General features: G+C 41.9%; 1 protein-coding gene across 8 annotated transcripts in view; it reads left to right on the top strand.

The window, feature by feature from the left end:
* Positions 1-19613, top strand: part of Phactr2 (phosphatase and actin regulator 2) — a 255920-nt gene that overhangs the window by 188159 nt on the left and 48148 nt on the right. For all 8 annotated transcript variants that reach the window (XM_029532880.1, XM_029532881.1, XM_029532879.1 and 5 more), the window contains exon 3: positions 15532-15612. In XM_029532880.1, the coding sequence (XP_029388740.1) occupies positions 15532-15612 (81 nt within the window). The remainder of the gene's footprint in view (positions 1-15531; positions 15613-19613) is intronic.

Raw genomic sequence — 19613 nt, 5'->3', positions numbered from 1 at the left:
TCTCTCTCTCTCTCTCTCTCTCTCTCTCTCTCTCTCTCTCTCTCTCTCTCTCTCTCTCTCTCTCCCTCGGATGTCTCGGAGGGACTCAAAGCAATCCTTGCTGGGAAGGCTTATCTCCATATTGACTTGTTTTTGCACCTTTGCAAAGTTAATTGGCCACATATGTGGATCTATTTCTGGACTCGCTGTTCTGTTCTCCTAATCTATGTGTCTGCTCCTTCACAAGAACCAGGCTTTCTTTGTTACTGTATCTCTTGCGTCTGAAAATTAGTTTGTGTGGTTTCTCCAGCTTCATTCTTCGTTGTGCAATTATTTAACTAGTCTACTTTCCTTGCCTTCTCATTTACAATTTAGAATCAGCTTACTTATAGTCTAAAAATATCCTTGATGGAATTTTGATTTGCTTTGGTTTTGGAATTGCATTCCATCTGTACCACACTCTAGATGTCTTCGGTTGATGTCTTCTCTGTGTTAAATCATCTACTCTGTGAACTGATGTGACTCTCTATTTAGTCAACTGTTTACTTCCCCCATCAACATTTTGAAGGTTTAAGAAGACCATGTTAAACTTACACTTGTGTGCTTTCCTTTTTTATTTTACGTATTGCAAATGATATGTATCTTGTAATGCTTCTAAACGTTGATTTCTATTGGTCATTGTCATCTGTAGATGCATGAGTGTATCCTGTTCACATGTGGGGAGTACTGTGTGAGCCAGCTCTCTGCGTATGGAAGAGATTGCCGTTCTCTCTACCGTGTCTGTGTGCCTTTCTTACCTTTTCTCCCCATACGCTGGGATTTCTGCCCCTTCCTCTCCTGGTTCCAACCCTTAAGAGGAAAATGCTCCTTAAGGGTGATTGCTGAAGGCTTATTGGAAGTGGACTTTTGCAAGCTGAGGAGTTCTTCCTCCTTCCTGGTTTGCTAAGCTATTTGTTACATACAAATAGATATTGGGTTTCTTTTTTAAAAATCTAATTATGTGTATGGTATTTTGTTTGGATTTAAGTCTGTGTATCATGCGTGTGCTTGGTACCAACAGAGGAGAGCACTGGACCCCCTAGGACTGGATCTACAGACAATTGTGAGACTCAGTGTGGGTACTAGGAATCAAACCCAGGTCTTCTTGAAGAGCAAGCCTCGTATAGGATTTTTTTTTTTTTTGAGGGCTCTCTCTGTATTAATGAATGTGATTGCACTTGGGCCTTCTTCTTCAGAATATTGTCATATTTGGTTGGGCCAATATATTTTTTTAAAAGATTTATTTATTTATTATCTGTAAGTACACTGTAGCTGTCTTCAGACATTCCAGAAGAGGGAGTCAGATCTCGTTATGGATGGTTGTGAGCCACCATGTGGTTGCTGGGATTTGAACTCAGGACCTTCAGAAGAGCAGTCGGTGCTCTTAACCGCTGAACCATCTCACCAGCCCCCTCAATATATTTTTAATTACTGGACCAGTTTTTTGCATTCCTGGAATAGGACTCCACTGGGTTATGCTTGCTCCTTGCTCTCTCCCTCCCTCTCTCCCTTCTCTCTCCCTCCCTCCCTCTCTCCCTCCCTCCCTCCTTCCCTCCTCCCCCCCTCCTTCCCTCTCATTTTGCCAGGTTTTTATTGGGTAACTCTTTAACTATTGGTAGTATTGATCGATAGCTTTATTTTCTTTTTACATGCAGCTCTCTGGTTCGCATTGAAGTGACAGTGGCTACATACAATGCACTGGCAAGTGCCTCCTCTTGGAAGGAATCTTGTGACACTTGTCTTCTTCCAGAGCTTGGCCAGGTTCACCAGTGAAACAGTCAAAACCCATAGGATGTAAGACTGCCTAATCACTTTTTTTTAAATAGTAATAGGGCCACGTGGCTGTTCTCTCTCTTAGGTGGACACTAGGTCTCACTCTGGCTTCGATGGGAGGCAAAGCAGGGCTCTCTCTCTCTCTCTCTCTCTCTCTCTCTCTCTCTCTCTCTCTCTCTCTCTCTCTCCCCCTTCCCTTTGAACTGACCACCTCTCTTCCTTCAATAAATTCAGTATTCCGTGGGATCAGTCTCATCATTTCTCTCTCTCTCTCTCTCTCCCCCTTCCCTTTGAACTGACCACCTCTCTTCCTTCAATAAATTCAGTATTCCGTGGGATCAGTCTCATCATTTCTCTTTCTCCCCAGCACGTGTTTTGTTTTTGTTTTTGTTTTTTTCCAACAGCCTGGATGAGAGGTGATTTGCAGACCACGTGGTTCACTCATCTACCATTTGCAACAAGGTTTTAGTCATTTTCCAAAGCTGTGTAATGAGCAGCACAGTCATTCTTAACATTCTAGCGCCTTGGAAAGGAATCCCCTCTCCACTCACTCCTCCCTCCCTCGCACCTGCCCAGCTCTGCTCTCTGCCTGTTCTTGACATTTCATGTAAATACCTAACTATAAATGTGTGCTATCTATCTGTGACTGACATTGCCCACTTAGCATGATGCTTTCAAGACCATCCTTCTAAGAACTGGTACCAGATCTTTTTCCACTGTTGAAAGGTTCTCCGTTGTACAGATATAGCACATTTTATCTGTTGAGTGATGGACGGGTTGTTTCTGCTTTGGATTATTATGGATAGTGCTTGGGTATGTGGTTCTTTGTATAGACGAATGTTTTCGCTTCTCTTGGTTGTTTACCTAGGAATGGAATAGCTGAATCTGGTGACAATTTGCTGTTTAGCAATTTGAACATGGTTTTCTAACATAGGGCCATTTACTAGTCTCACCAGCACTTGCATGGGGTGCAGTCCAATTTGTCTACATCTGGCAACATTTGCTTATTGTCAGGCTCATTTTATCCTCTGCATCGTGCAGGCTGTGACGTTATTTCTGGAGCATTCTTGGTGGTCCTCCTCTTCCTGTTCTCCCTCCTCCTCCTCCTCCTTTTCTTATTTATTTATTTTATGCAGCAAATATACTGTAGCTGTCTTCAGACACACCAGAAGAGGGCATCAGATCCCATTGCAGATGGTTGTGAGTCACCATGTGGTTGCTGGGAACTGAACTCAGAACCTCTGGAAAAATAGTCAGTGTTCCTAACCTCTGAGCCATCTCTCCAGCCCCCTCTTTAAGGCAGAAATTGCCTTCCAAGCAGAGATTTTCTTTCAGTTTTTCCTCAAGTCAGTGTCTCACTTGAGCTGGTTTTAAACAAGATCCTCTTGCCTACCTGACCAGTGTGGGGTTTGGGGACATGCACGGCATGCCTGACTAAAGGCAGGGGTTTGTTTTCAGATTCTCTGGCAAAGACCTTGAGGCAAGCAGAATCATTCTTGGCTTTTATTAGACATCCACTAAATGTTTGCAGAGTGAATGGATGAAAGACCAGATCCCATCCCAGACACGGAACATTTGAAAATGGACATTCTGGGTTTGGAAAGTTTAGGGGACAGGAATTATACTCATTTTCAAGCCTTCTTTAGGTCCTAACACAGTGTTGCACAAAGAAAGACTTGAGAGGCCATAGGCAATGAAATGAATATTTTGCCAGCTTAATGGGTTGGGTAGGGGAGCTGTTTTTGCATCAGTGTATGAAGTATTTAAGCAGTCATCGAAGAGACTGGCTGGCAAGCGGAAGGCAAGGTGGGGGGTCAGTCTTAGTTCAATCATTGTGTATCTATGTACATTAAAATCGACTTAATCGGACCAACTGTCATCGAAGAGACTGATTGGCAAGCGGGAGACAAGGTGGGGGGGTCAGTCTTAGTTCAATTATTGTGTATCTGTGTACATTAAAATTGACTTAATCGGACCAACTGCGTGTAGGAAAGACTGGATCAAAGAGATACCATGTGATAATTGAATCACACATACTTTTTAAAAAATGTTTGTATTGTTTTCCTGAAATAGGTGGTTGTGTTAAAATAGATTCTTTTTATAGCTAATAGATCTGAAGTCTATGATACTTAGTCTTGGGTGTTTACTTGATGGGATGTAGAATTATCATGGATCCAAGCCCATGGTCACAACCCTGAGAGGCTTTCTACACTGGATTATATCAGGTAGGAAGACCTACCCTAATGTGCACAGCACCATTCCGTGGGCTGGGGTTCCTGACTGGGTAGCAAGCAGGAAATGAGCTGAGCACCAGCATTCATTGCTCTTTGCCTTCTGACTGAGGATTCAACGTGAACCACTGCCTCGTGATTCTGCTACCCTGCCTTGCCTGATATGATGGACTGCATGCTCGCCCTCAACAATTCCAGCTTTACATCACCTTTGTCAGTCAGGATATTTTGTCACAATCATAAGAAAAGTGCTGGATACAGTGTATAAAGGAAATAAGGATTATTCTGTTTTTTTCTTGATTCAACTTTTCTATGCACAGGCAAATGGGAAGAATCATTAGAGCCCCACCTTCCATTTAGGGGCTCTGCATTGTCCATGGTCAACCTCTTCTAGTGGGAAAGCCCACTTATGAAGAAGAGTCATCTATGAGCTAGGTTGCTATATTTCATCATCGTTGAAACCAGTGGCTCCATGAATACAGGAACCATCCGTCACTGGTTTAAAATAGCCAGCTGCACAATGGACTGGCCATGCCATCAGAGCTTACCTCCTACAGATCAGTATAAACTATGACCTCTGTTTCTAAAAGGAGTGAAGGAGCCTCCCTTGCTTCCTGTGTGTGCTGGAGAATGGGATGTTATTTGTTTAATCCAAACTTAGGTTTGGAACTACCCTGATGGCTACAGAAAGCTGACTAATATTTCAAAGACTCCGCCTGTTCTGGGTGGGGGCGGGACATTACTATTTGCTAGATCAGGAGAATTCTGAGAAGCAAAGCTTTTTCTCCTGAGCGTTCTAGGAAGACAGCCACAGAGAAGCAACTGTTGCTAGAGATTTTTCTAAGTCCTGGTTATAAATGACATGTTGAAAAATGTCGACTAGACTGAAATTTATCACCGTTGACTGTCTGGTTTTTCTTGCATGGCGTTTGTTTCTGATGGCGGTAGGGAAGAAGGACGGTAACATTCCCATCAACCTTTTCATCAAAAGGAGGCTTCTATTGGACTTTTGGCGACTTTTCTGAGTGCCTGGCTATCTGTATCCCTTTCTTGGGTAGATAATTTCCCAGTTTAATTGTGCTTTGGCGTGGTGCCCCTGTAAGTACTTTGAGAAGGGCCATGGAGTTCCTTGCAGGCAGGTCTGGGTCAGGGAAGTCCATTCATTATTTGATTTCCTGTGTATTATTTCCCATTGTGGTTTAGTTTTGTTCCGTCCTGTGATACGGATCTGGCCCTTATCGACAGGACTAAGTCCTGGAGAGTGACTGGGATTTGGTTTGCATAGTTTCCTGATTTGTTTCCCATTTGGAATTGTTATCACCTCACAGCTCATTTCTCTTGTGGTAAGAAAGAGTTTTACTCATCTGGCTATCCCAAACACTTCCTATCCCAAATTTTCTTCGACTGCTTCCTCAGTCTTGTTTTGAAGCTAGTTCTCACACAGGTTGTTGTTGTTGCTGTTGTTGAACAATATAAGGGCTTAGGAGTGCCCATTATGGGAAGGAGCATCAAAAAAGCTATATAAGAAATATAAGGGAGTACAAAATATGATTGGAACGAAGATGGGGGACAAGGAAATCATGCAGACTTTTACTGTGCATCAGTGTGTTTTTGTTTGCTTGTTTTTTTTAATCATTTAAAAGGGTTTCATTTCTAGAGTCCAGAAATGTTTTAAAGTTTAATTTTTACAATGATAACAGAAGTGTACATTAGCAGCCTTTTATGTCCAGGTCTGTAGGGTTAAGAGCATTCACATGGTTGAGCAGCAGACTTCAGGACATTTTTCAGGAAATTGAAACATGTACCTGCCAGACGGCTCGCCAGCTTCAGGTGAATCAGGTTTAAAACCCAGGTGATACCTGACGCGGAGCCATCTTCTAAATCAGCTGCCGTTCTATGGCCAACACCTTGAACATGGTTCTTTCAGCTGAGTTTTCTAATTCAGCTCAGTACTCGGAAATTTAAACCAGTGACACCACATCAAGGTGAACGTGTTCCCATGAGACCCTTTGCTACAGGGGTAGTTTTATGTTCTGCTTTGAGGTATAAACTTTATTTCTGTTACTTGTTTGAGACTCTTTTGAGGAATTGGCTTAGTGTAGGAGAGAGACATCAGTATCAATAAAGACAGCTAATCCTCATTTTTACTGTAACCAATACCATTTTTATCTCTTTCTTGTTTGTTGCACGCAACAGGAGTATCGTGAGTGTGGCGACTGGACAGACAACCACTTTCCAGAACTGTTTCTCTTCCACTGCTATGTAGGCCTCAGGGTTGTCAGACTTAATGGCAAGGCACCTGCCTTTACACACAGAGCCATCTCATCAGCCCAGCCAGGACATTTTAAATGCTTGTAATCTTCCTTATTGTTCCATGAGATGTTTTACAATCTCAATCTTACTTTTATCAGTGAATGAGTAATGAGGCACAGAAAATTTAAAGAAGCTGATCTCAGTTTCAGGGCTTGTTATAAAAAAAAAAAAAAATGTGTATTTGAATGTTGTTGTGCAACCTGACTCTGCGTTCCTCATTCCTGGGCTGTACAATACCTTTAGGATGATATTCATATCAAACTGCGGGTGTCAGTGGGGTGTAATAAAAGGGACATACAGGCATATCCTGGGGACGTGGGAGAGGGGTAAAGATGTAATAATTAGGTGATCTGTGCTGTGTCCCAGTCATTTTAGGTTTCAGCCACACTAGTATCTGTTTGGTAGGTTCTAGTTATTCATTCCATGTGCAGGGACAAAGCCACAGGAGAGCTGGGGCGGGGGGTTGCCTCACGTGATAATAAGTGGTAAGGTATAGATATAGAAACAGACTTGTTTTTAAGCGCTTAGATTCTGTCTTGCACAGAAGCATTTTGGCTTACAGAAGTCTATTAAACATAAAAGCTATAAAATATGATATGCAGATAATATCTATCCTAGAATTCTATGTAAATATTCTATAGAAGTCTATACTATACATAACTGATTTCTACATAAAGAATGCTTGTTCACAGAACGTTTTAGTCCTCTTAAGAAGTGGAGATACACACACACACACACGTAGGTATATAATGTTTAGCAGTCTGTGCTGTCATACATATGTAAGATGGCACCATCCTACATCATGTAATAAGAGAAATGCATTTTTCTGGTATATATGCCCTGAGTTACAGCCTCTCCATCCTCAAGAGAAAGAAGGGGACCCTGGTGTCACTTTAACAATAGGAGAATTGGAAGCAATGAGAAGGGAAGTTGTTGAGCAAAACCATGAAGTCAATGTTGCAGCTTGCTGTCAAAACTTAATCATCGGGGTACTAGCCACAGTGAAACCCTACTTATATATTTACTTTCAATAATAAAAACTTTTATTTTGAGGGACTCTTTCTCATGTTCCTTCAGGGGCAGACAGGACTGGATGCAGTTCATTTCCCAACCTTGGCTAGGTCTGGGGAGCTCTTGTCAAAGGAATCTTGTTCTCCGCAAAGCTTGGCACTGTTTTGTGTAGACAGAACTGTATGATACACTCAAAGAAACAAACATTTTCCTCATCTTGGAGCCTTGGCCAGTCAGATATATAGAGGAAAGGGGTAAACATGGATTAAGAAGTCCCTGCCCCAGTCTTCTAATGTAGACGGGTTACGCTCTGGACTGCTTGAGTTGCATCTCAGTATGTCTTGCTCCTAACTAAACAAAACAGGCTCAAGACCATACATAGCTTTCTGTGTTAAAAAAGAAAGAAAGAAAAGAAAAAAATAGCCTAAGATATTAAAATCTCCCACTTCGCAGCGTAGATTAGCTGCTTACTGAATATGTCTCAATCTGGACAGCCTACTATGTCTGAAATCCCTTTCATATCTAATCTTCATGCTGTGGACAGCCTGGTCCCAAAGAAAATAAGACAGCACGAGTTGATGACAGCTCAAGTGTCCCTGAACCTGTCCGAGCCCTGATCCTGGCAGCAGCAGCAGCAGCAGCAGCAGCAGCAGCAGTAGTTCTGGGCTATACTTTCCACTAGTGGCTGGCACCATCAACTGGTTTGAGAAGGCATGTAGGCCAGAAGAGCTGAGATTCACTTTCCAGTCATTTTTCTAGACAGCTTTTCCCTCTAGAGTGATTAGAAAGTTTATTGTGTTTTCTTGTAATTGTAGTTGCTTGTAGGATTAGCATGGGGTTCAGATGGGACAGGCAGGGGTCAAAAAGAGAGTATTCATTTTTAAATAAAAGTGTAATACTTTATTTATTTATTTATTTATTTATTTATTTATTTATTTATTTATTTAGAGAAGGGACATTCATGCCATGGCATGCATGTGGAGGTCAGAGGACAACCAGTCTGTTCTCTCCCACCACCCTTGTGGGTCCTATGAGGTCAAGCAACCAAATATGGCACACAAGTACCTTTACTGACTGGGCCATAGCCCAAGAGAGCATTTTTTTTTTTTAGCATTTTGTAACTTGAATTGTAGTACTGCCTAAAAATTATCCACTTAAAACTAATGTTTAAGAGCTAGTCTGCCTGATTTCCTGAAGTAGAAGAGAAAGCAAAGGCAGTGCCCAACCTTGGAGAAGCTGAGTTCGGTGTAAACATCACTGCAGGGTGATGAACTTTCCACTAGGTGCATCTGAGTTCAATCAGACTCTAGCAGTGTGCCTGGAACGGATGCTTAGCCTCTCCAAGTCTCACACCCCTTGTTCCTGTGAAGGGACTAAAAGCATGTGCTCAGCCTATCCCTCTCAGACACTGGCTGGGGGCTAGAAATGTTCTTGAAGTGACAAATGAAGTAGATGGTTGCAATTAGGTTTCTTCGGGGGAAGTTGGGACACTAATTTCCCAAGAGAAGGAAGGGACATAGATCTCTCTGTCTTCCTCTTTCTTAAGGCCTTTCTGAGTTGCAAACTAAGGCAGGAGGAGGGGACCTACTTAGTTCTTGTTTTGTATCTCTACTCTTCACGCACAGAGATTCTTTGGTCTTTGCTGGAAGGAAGTTCAATGAGATTCAAACCAAAAACCTCCTGCTTGGGCAAAGCTCTTTACTGTGTGTATAGCTCATAAGAGCGGCAGGAAATGGAATCCATCGACTCATGTGACTGAAAAGTCCCAGGGGAGTACCACCTGCAAGTCCAGTGGGACCCAGGTAATTAAAAGCTGGGCTTGAAAACTCTCGTTTCCCCCAATTTGAGTCTGTGCTCCTCTGTTTTTGGTTGATTGGTTGGTTTGGTTTCAAACTTGAGCTCTTTTCTTGTGGAGGCAAAGCCATCGCCATCAACTCTACCATCATAGCAAGCTAGTTGTTCCAGCTCCAGAGGAAACATGAAGCTTGAATTACTTATTGTTCCAACACTTTCTTGGGCTTGGATCTTACTGGTACAATTTGAACACATGTCCCTCTCTGAACCAATCACCAGCGTGCCATAGAGCCTTGAATCCAAGGATGTTAGGCTCACAACTGACAGGTTTTCCCAAGTGGGAGAAAGCATATATATGTATGTATTTGTGTATATGTATATATCTGTGTGTGCATGAGTGTATATATGTATATATAAATGTGTGTATATGTATATATGTATGTTTATGCATAATATATGTGTACATGTGTATATTTGTGTATGTATATGTATATTCATATATATGTATATATACACACATATACATACATACATACATGCTAGACATTCCTTGCCTCTCTCTTGTGTGTGTATGTGTGTATATAAATGTGTATATATGTTTATATATGCTATATGTGTATGTATGTGTATATCTATATGTGTGTATATATGTGTATACTCATGTACCTATATGTACATATATACACATGTGTATGTGTATATATACATACATACATACATACATACATACATACATGCTAGACACTCCTTGACTTTCTCACCACCCCTTTTCTCCTTGGCCCAAATAAAAGACATTTAGATTCCTCAGGATGCAGTAAGGCATTTGGGGTATTATAGGGATAAAATGTCAGGGTGTCCACTAGAGTTGTGTGAATATGCACATCACACACACACAGAGTTTAGCAACAAAGTACTGTGGCTCATTCTAGAGCATGAATATTAATGAAAAGTTTCTTGAAAGCTCTCTAGACTGTAGCTGTTAGCCTATGTTCTTTATGTGGCGTAAGTCATCGCCTCCGAAGGAACCTAAAGGTAGCAGATGTCACCTCATTCTGCAGGCGAAAAGTACCTAAAGGTTTATTGAAAGTATCTGAGGTAGAGAGTGGGCCCTGCACATGGTGCTGTTTGAAAATGGCATAAAACTCTAGGGCTGATTTCACCACGGAGCGATTAGAGAAGCCATCTATCTAGTTGTAGAAAGAAACAGTAACTACAGAAATGGAACTAAGAGAAGAAACATGCTTAGAAAATGATAAGGAAAGCTTGACCTTAGTGTTGCTTCAGGGAGATAGAGGGGAGGAAGGGAGGGATGGAGGGAGGGAGGGAAGAAAGGAGGATGAATGTGGACAGCGTGGCCAGTAGTAGAGCACAGCTGCCGTTCCCAGATCAGCCCCTCCTGAGGTCTGAGGAGTTCTGAACACAGGAGTGGCAGAATTGGACAAACAAGACAAGGGCCCAGACCTCTCCTGTGTGGTTTAGGGGCTGGTGATGGCTTTGCTACTCTACTTCACATTCTTAAGATGTTTTGGAAGGTTTTCACAACAGTGTTGTGTTGGCCAACATGGGTGGTTATTTCTTTCCCTGGGCTAGCTTCATCTTCGTGGAGCGTCTTTCAGAAAGGAGGCCATTTTCCACCGTGCTATTTTCCTTCAGTGTTGCTGAGGAGGAGGCAAGCTGAGTGAGCTCTTAGAGAACACTTCCAGTCCAGGACAAGTGGTCTTCCGTGTTTCTGTCACCGGTTTACAGCAAGCCCCTTCATGACTCAGGGCCGAGAAGATAGCTGGGCACACTCATTTGAGACTCCTGTTTACTCTTCTATTTTGTTCAGTGGTTAAACGGTGCCGGGATGGAGAATCAGGACTCTTCCCTCACCAAGGAAAGAGCACAAGGGACTGGCTGACTACACACAAGGGACTGGCTGACTACAAGGTTTACTCTCCCAGATACGTTCAGAGTAACAGGGAGTCCTGGCCAAGTATCTACCAAGAGGAGCTGGTGGTATATGCCCCGGCCACTCCTAAATGCAGGCTCCATGGCTGTCACTCCGTGTCCAGAAGGACATCATAAATCATTTATAATTTACGAGGAGCCTAGCCAGGTCCTGTGCTACACCCTGCTCGTGGCTGGTGTCTGTCCACACACTGTGGGCTCCCTTCTTTGCTGCATACAGAGCCTTTTTCACACGATCCATAGGACTAAAGTGGAAAGGTTTTCCCTTAGCTTGGCCCAGCCAAAGTGTAAAGACGGAGAGGAGACAGAAAGCCCTTGTTCCTTGAGGCTGTACCATAAACTTCTCTTGCTTTCTCCTGCACTGGAAAATAAGAAGGGCCAGAAAACAAGAACCAGGACAAGGCTGTTTTCTTTTTCATTTACATGTTCAACAAAATATGTATGTATTTTGAGTGGCAGTAGCCACCGTGTCACCACTGGGGGCATGGCACTGAGCACAAGTTTGGTTTTAAAGACATGACTGAGAGAAGGGGTGAGAAGGAGGACAGGCTACTCACCAGGACTGCCTTAAAGGGACTTCAACGTGAAGGCCATTATGGAGTGTGCCACGCTGGAGTACGATATCTTGAAGAAGACAGGCCACCTTGCAGAACGGTCGCTGGGAGGAAGCAGCAGGTGTGGAGGTCTGTATCAGAAAGCCAGGGAAGAGCAGCTGGGTGAGAGAAAGAACATCTACAGGGTCTATGTTGGGACCCATGCTAGGGAACTGAGATCTTATCTAAAGGGAGATGGGCAGCCATTGCCACTGGATGTTTTTAAAATACTTGACAATAAGAGTGTATGTGCGACGCCAGAGAAACCATCTCAGCAAGCCTCTTTCACTTTCTAGAGAGAACTGGAGTGTGCGCTGTTGTAATCAGGATTGAAATACCAAAATGTTTATTCACCCAGTACAGAGTGTGACACAGAAGACTGTGTATGTGTTTGATCTTGGAGTATGACCAACCCGTGCTTTTTTCATTCGGGATGAAAGAAAGCATGTGCCATAAACTTCGTCATAAACGAATGACCCATTCGCTTACTTAACTGATAAAACATGGACAGACCCGTGAATTGTATCTGATGACCTGCACCCCTTGTGCCCTGGCAAAATTGTGGTTACGGTATAGCTGTGGGACATTACACACGTTACACTGTATTTAATTTCTTATACAGATTAGTGTGATCTAAAGTTACAAAGACAACTGGAGATCAGGCCCCACGTGGCTTCAGTAGTCTCCCTTGCTTCTGGTGAGAACCGTGAGGACTCCCGCTGCCTTCTCTTCACACGTGGCATCCTCTAATGGAGGGCTGGTTAGAGCTTGGGTTTGATCAACATACAGAGGTCAGAGGGAGTGAGATCTGGGCACTACCTGGAAATTTTCTCCCTAAATATAAGGCTCCTGAGTAGTTGAAGTAGGGCCTCAAAGCCATGTCAGAGCTTTTGCCTCTGAAGGTGAGAAAGCAGGTGGGCAAGCCTGGAGAACACTCCCATGATGCTCCCGCCCTGTGCAGGATGGTGAACCAAAATGACCCCTCAAGTCCGTTCCAATGCGAAACCCCTCAGAGTCCATGAAAAACGTCCAGTGAATCTGCTCCACAAACACAGAGACACTGTATAAACACAAGGCACATATTTTAAAAGGTGAAAAATAAGATTCTTGTACTTCAGGGAGAACAGGGGTTGGAATTTTATGCCCATCCACATACCTTCCATACCCAGCAGCCTGCAGTTTGTCCACATTGGCCCTCACACAGTTATCTACATTATGTGTTTAACATGGTCTCAGCCAAAGACCAAGCAAACAGCTAATGGTATTTTCCTATCAGCGCTTGTGTATGAGGTAAAGAAAAAAAAAGAACAGAACTGTTGATTTTCACCGCTGGTAGGAGCCTGCACGGAGCTTCACGGAATCCACATGAAGAAATGGGAAGAATTTTTCGTATACGAAGAAGATAGAGGAAGATTTGTTTAAACCAAGATTTAAGTTAGAATTAAACCAACAAAAATCTCAAAATCCAGACTAAAGGGTGGACTGGGAGCCACATAGAATAGCATAAGTGTGAACATTAGTGTGAACAAGCTATGTTCTGGTCTCTAGACAAAGAAAGAAAAATTTTAGTGAAGAATAAAAATTTTAAAAGGTGTACAAAGCAAAGATTTTGGAATAGCCTTCATTGAAGACACACAATTCTACAGTATTTGAGCTGGTTGAGTGAGTAACCCCTGAGTCTTGCCCCTGATTTTATAGATCATAGATTAGAAGCACAAAAACTTGTTACAGGCTGCCCAGTATCAAATGACTTGATCCCAACACCCTAGGACTAACACCTAGGACTGCTGAACACAATGTGACATTTTGTGCAACATTATAGACTTTGAAAAGTCTTCACTTCTTACCTCAGTAAAAGTTTCCTTCAATAAACACTAAGAGAAGACTTCCATGTGCTTACCCATCGTCTACTGTTCATACCTTCCACCTATTGAACCCGCAACTGAAGCTAGTGGTGTGATAAGATTCAGTTAGGCAGGCTCAGTGCCACTGAAGTCCTACATTCAGCTCCTAAGCTCCACCCTAAAATATATTGGGAATAGAGATTGCTTCCTCAAGAAGGAAGAATCCATGTAGAGACTGATTCCCTTCCCTTGACTAGCCTCAAAAAGCTGCCCATCTCCACTTCCCTTCTTCTTTCTCCTAAGGTCTGCCAGGGGTCACACCAGAACCTCTAGGGATGGAGATCCATTGTATTGAACTTTTGAGTCGACGGTGTGAGAGAGAAAAAATAAAAACAAACAAACAAATACTAAAAGTTATCCCCTTTCCCTAGCATTCAGATGAAGCAGTTACAGGAACTTTATGGGTTGTTTCTAATTTGGGGCTTTTGTTTTGCTTTGTGTTTGTTATTTAGAATTTTTGGCATTAAGAACTAATTTCAGGGTGCTAGAGATATGCCTCAGCAGTTCCAGAGGACCCAGGTTCAATTCCCTATATCCTATATACTTGGTAACTTACAACTATCTGTACCCTCCAGTTCCAGGGGATTTGACACTTCTTCTCCTCCTCCTCCTTCCCTCTTCCGCCTCCCCTACTCCTCCTCTTCCTCCTCCTCCTCCTCCTCCTCCTCCTCCTTTTCTTACTCTTCTTCCTCCTCCTCCTTCTCCTCCTCCTTCTCCTCTTCCTTCTCCTCCTCTTCCTCTTTCTCTTCCTCTTCTTCCTTTTCCTCCTCCTTCTCCTGGCACCATGCATGCATATAGTGCACAAACAAAACATCTATGCACATAAAATAAATAACAGTGAAAGTTAAACTTAAGTGTTAAGAAAGGATCTAATATAAGTATGGTGACATAGCTCAGGTAATGGCACCTGCTACCACACTTGATGATCCGAGTTAAAGCCCTGGGAGCCCTGTGGCAGGAGGAAAATACTGACCTCCAAAAGCTGTTCCCTGACCTCTGTACGGACACTATGGCGTGTGTGTGGGGTGGGTGCATGTTCTCACAGATTGATTGATTGATTGACTGATTGATTGATTGACTGACTGATATAATTTTAAAGGCTTTTGAAAAGAACTTTAAATCTTCTGAAAGTCCACAGTTATCTGGATTTTTCAACATTTATGTCATTATTTTCCTGTTTTTGTTGTGTATATTCATTATGCATGGTTATATAAGGATATTGTTATATAAGGGCATTGTCATACAAGTTTACCTTGTATTTGAAGTGTCTTCTGCTCATGCTCTCTACTACCCTCTTTCCCACCAGTCCCTGTCCCAAATAATCTCCCTTTTCCCTTGGACAGTCTCCTTCTACTTTCCTGTAACACATACACTATATATGATAACTGGAGATATATATATATATATATATATATATATATATATATATATATATATACTCCTTCTCTCTTATATATATATGATAACTATATATATATATATATATATATATATATATATATATCCAGTTATCATATATGCAGGAAACACAGAGGTCCAGTCACTTCATATAGCTATCTCCAGGGGTACACTTGTATAACTCCCTGCAAATGCCTCTGTTCATGGGTGTTTTAGAGAACATTATTATCAAAGGAAAGATGCTATGTACCCTCTGTGCTCCATACCTGGTATGCAACAATAAGTCGGGATTTCTTTTCAAACATGACCCCCTTGGCCAGGTTCGGGGGTTGAGCCCTAGATCATGGTCTGCTTGTGTCCATACTGTGGTAAGTGGACTCTCGATGTGTGTTTTTAGTGGGCATCAAACAAACAAACAAACAAACAAACAAATGTGGGTTTGAGTCTCCATGTGGACAGAATAATTGGGCTCAAGTCCTTTGAATGTTTTTCATGACTGTCGGAAGCAATGACTCGATTCTTACTTGTGCTTCTTCTTTTTAAAAGTGTTAGAGAGGAAGATATCCACCAGGCAAAGTAGAGAGGAGCTGATAAGAAGGGGCCTGCTTAAGGACCTGCCTGATCAAGGTGAGGAAATTTGTCTTCCATCTAAACTGATTGGATTCTTCATGCCCATGCTTTATTTTCCTATTGGGATTTAAAGTAACTCTGGTTGTTGTCAGATAAGGTGGCGCAGTGGTTAGTGTCGGATAGTGCACAGCAGGAATCTTGCTTCCCACCTGGAATGTCTCTCTCTGTGGGTGGTCAAGAAGCCAAGGTGTTATAGAAAGGAAGGGCAGTGACTTTTCTGGTCAGCCTTTCTACATAGGCTGCTCTCCACTCTCTGCTCTCAGGCTGCTGCAATGGGAGCCAAAGATACAGGTCAGGCTGCTCCGTGGCTCCTTCTCGCCTCAACTTCGAGCTTTATTCTTCTATCCAAGCTACACTCGATTGTTTGAGTGAGTTCGGTTGCAGTTTGTCCATGCCTTCCTTACTTCTCCACACCGCCACTAAAAGAAATAGCAGACATGCCGCCTATCATCTACATGATCTACTATTCACAAATCAATAAAGCATGGACAAATTGACCTGCTTTATGCTTTCTCCCGGGGTAATCTGTTCTTTTTTGCAGTCCTCTGAGTCTTGTCGTCTTTCACCTCATCACTGATAATTCTGATAACTCTCTCCTAGAGGTGGTTGGTTTCGTTTTTGTTTTTTTCCTCTTTCCTTCCCTCCCTATTATCTCTATGCTCTGAAGGACAGAAGTTAGTTAGAAAAATCAAAGTAGTAGGGCAGTGGTGGCGCACGCCTTTAATCCCAGCACTTGGGAGGCAGAGGCAGGCAGATTTCTGAGTTCGAGGCCAGCCTGGTCTACAAAGTGAGTTAAAGGACAGCCAGGGCTACACAGAGAAACCCTGTCTCAGAGAGAGAGAGAGAGAGAGAGAGAGAGAGAGAGAGAGAGAGAGAGAGAGAGAGAGAGAGAAGAGAGAGAAGAGAGAGAACAGAATATTGTGAAGCTAAGACTGATCCTCAAAGAAGACACCAATGCTGGTTATTTCTCCAATTAAACAATTCCGCATTATTTTCTTTGCTCCCACTGCTGTGAAAACTAAATGACATTTTGCTGTGGTGCTGATGATGTAGCCTTGGTCCCCTCCCTCATTTCTCAGGTTTACTGGCTTAATATATCATTGCTGAGGCCTTATGGGAAGAAATAATATGCTATTGTTTGAAATTTAAATAGCGATGCTTCCCTCTCTCTATATAGAGCTATATCATATATGTTCCTTACAGAGAATATAACATGTGGGAGTATATATTGTATATTAGTTAAAATTTCACGTTTTTCCCCAACACCAGCATAATTTCAATGCACTGCAACTTGGAAATACGTGGCTGCTTCGGGAGTGAAGGAGGCCCGGATGGAATAGCACCATGTCCATTGAGCAAGCCCTCAGAACGTTAGGCTCACCATTTCTGACTTGTCAGGTTTCCCTCCTCATCTTTGTCAATGAGCTTTTGTAATCAGCTTTAGGTGGTGGCCCATCCATTTGTATAGATATCCCTTATTCGAGACCATTTTAAAGAAAGGGACAGAGGAGCTGGAGGGAGTGCCTGTCCGGTAGGAATCCTTACTGCTTTGCAGAGGCCGTGAATTCATTTCCCAGCAGTCACATTAAAGGCTCACAACTGCTTGTGACTCCGTCTCCAGGGAATCCAACACCCTCTTCTGGTCTCTGAGAGACCTGTATTCATAGGCACATACCTGTGTGTAGACACTTAAACATGCACGCATGGAATTAAAAATAAAATTAAAATCTTGATGAAAAGGAAAGGGAACATTGTGGTTGAGACCTGATATTGGGATTAATGGTGGAGCTACAGGCCAGACGCTTTTTCTAACTCGGAAGTGCCGTGGACTTGGCTGGGTTTTACTTTGTAATTTGGCACCGTTCTCCTATAGAGCATGAGAATGGTCGAAAGGTGCGCAAGAGTGCCCCCTTGGAGATCTCGCAGGCTTCAGCCACGAGCTAGAGAAAGTAGTTTTCTATTTATTCATACTAGTCATCATCTTTCTCTCCCCCAAAACAATGACCTTGAGAATCCCTGTCTGAAAGGCTGGCCCCTGTTGCTTGCTTCGTGACAGCCTCTCTCCCGCAGTGAGGATTCGCTGAAGACCTCCGTCTTCTTGACACTGCCCCTGACAGTTATTGTCAAGTATGAGCTCCCTTTGGTAGACCAGATAGACGTTTGAAGTCCCTCCAGCTGCCCTGGCTGTGACCTCCTCCCAGCCTGACCTGTAAGCTCTAACTGGCTATAGTTATTATACCTCCCATGCTGTGGTTTTCACACCAAGTTTTACTTCAATCTGAGAATTCACCAAATGGTCTTCTCTGCTGAGAAGGTCTCACAGACGGTCTACTCCACATTCAATCCCCATTTGTTTCTCCCCTCCATCTTTTCTCAAAGCAGTCACATGAGGGGCATACACGTGTCTGACCTGCTTCCCTGGTACCTGCTTTTCACATCTTCTTGGGTGGTGAATCACTCTCTGAATCTAGTCTGACGAATCAGGTTCTTTCTGGCCACACATGATCATGTCTGTGTATCTGTGTTCTCCTGCTTTTACTTTAGACTGAATGTGAGTTTTGTGAGTTTCCTTCCGTAGCACTCACAGACTCTCCAAACATTTGTCATGTGTTCCTGTAACCTGGGCCTGGCTCAGGGTCTGCCATCTTCTCTTCCCGGGCTGGTATTTCAGATGCACAGCTTACTATACCAGGGACTGAATTCTGAGAAATTTTTTTCTTAAGACTTCTAGGAAAGCTTTCAGGATAGAGACACTAATCACTTAATGACTTCAGTTTTCTTGTTTCAGGAACTTAATAGTTCCTACAAATGGTCTTTTTTTTTTCCTGCCATTACATTTATATATACTAGTTTTATTTCGTGACTCAAAGTAAGTACCTTTCCACATACTTTACTGTTTTTCATGCATACTATTGTGATAAAATTCAAATTTTCTATATTTTTCTAGTGTTTTGAAAATAAGTTATTTTTTAACCTGATAAACATAATATCACTTATAATAGCATTAAATTGTTATGAACATGGCTTTAGTATACTACTAACTAAAATCAAAAAACACAAATAAAACCTTCATTTGAGTTATTTTAAAAGTAGGGGTTTATATATAAGACAGTGGTTTTTATTTTCTCATTTGTTTGGAACTTTCCATTTTATATTATTTTATCAGTGTATTATATGTCCCCTTTTAAAAACGTATACTTCAAGACCAATAATTCTTACCTCATATTATTGAAATTATGAAGATTTAATTGCAATTTCATTGCCTTGGATTATTATTGTCTGGTTTAGTTTTTTACAGGAATCAGATATGTCTGTAGGAGCCACATGACTGAGTGACAATTCCATTTTCATTTTTACATGGCATAATTCCATATTTATCTTCCTTATGAAAATGTCATGATTTTTTAACAGTAAGGACTGTGAATTTCATTATGAAGCAAATCAGTGAAAATTTGAGAAATAATCTCAATTTTATAATGATGCGCAAAAAAATAATTTAAAAAATTGAATAGAAACAACTCTGTTGATACCTTTTTTTTCTCAATTACGTTAAATAAAAACTTGGGCTCCTTAATTTTTCTCCTATAGTGGAAGCAGAGCCTCTATGGTTTCTGTGTGTGTGGGAATAATTACTGTAACAGAATGGCCAAGCCTCACTGAATTCTGCAAATCCCTTGAATTGTAAACACCTTCAGAATTTAAAGAAGGGCAGGGGTTAAAATGAGTCTTTATGATTTAGAATATATGAGGAATTTTACTTTAAGCTGTGAATTTTAAAAATTCTTCTATAACTAGTTTTTGATGTATGTTTTCTAGTTGTAATTTTCTTTTACTCTTCCCATAATGAAGAAAATTTAAAAATGAAAATAGCTTTAAAAAAAATCTTTTCCATGAACAAAACTAATGTTACATTGCTGTGTAGAGTGTGAACACTGGCTAACATGCTCACAGTTACATTGCTGTGTAGAGTGTGAACACTGGCTAACATGCTCACAGTT

This window comes from Mus pahari, chromosome 21 (genome assembly GCF_900095145.1).
Source record: "Mus pahari chromosome 21, PAHARI_EIJ_v1.1, whole genome shotgun sequence".
NCBI lineage: Eukaryota > Metazoa > Chordata > Mammalia > Rodentia > Muridae > Mus > Mus pahari.
Note: the sequence above shows the minus strand (reverse complement) of the source record. Positions and strands in the feature narration are given on the sequence as shown.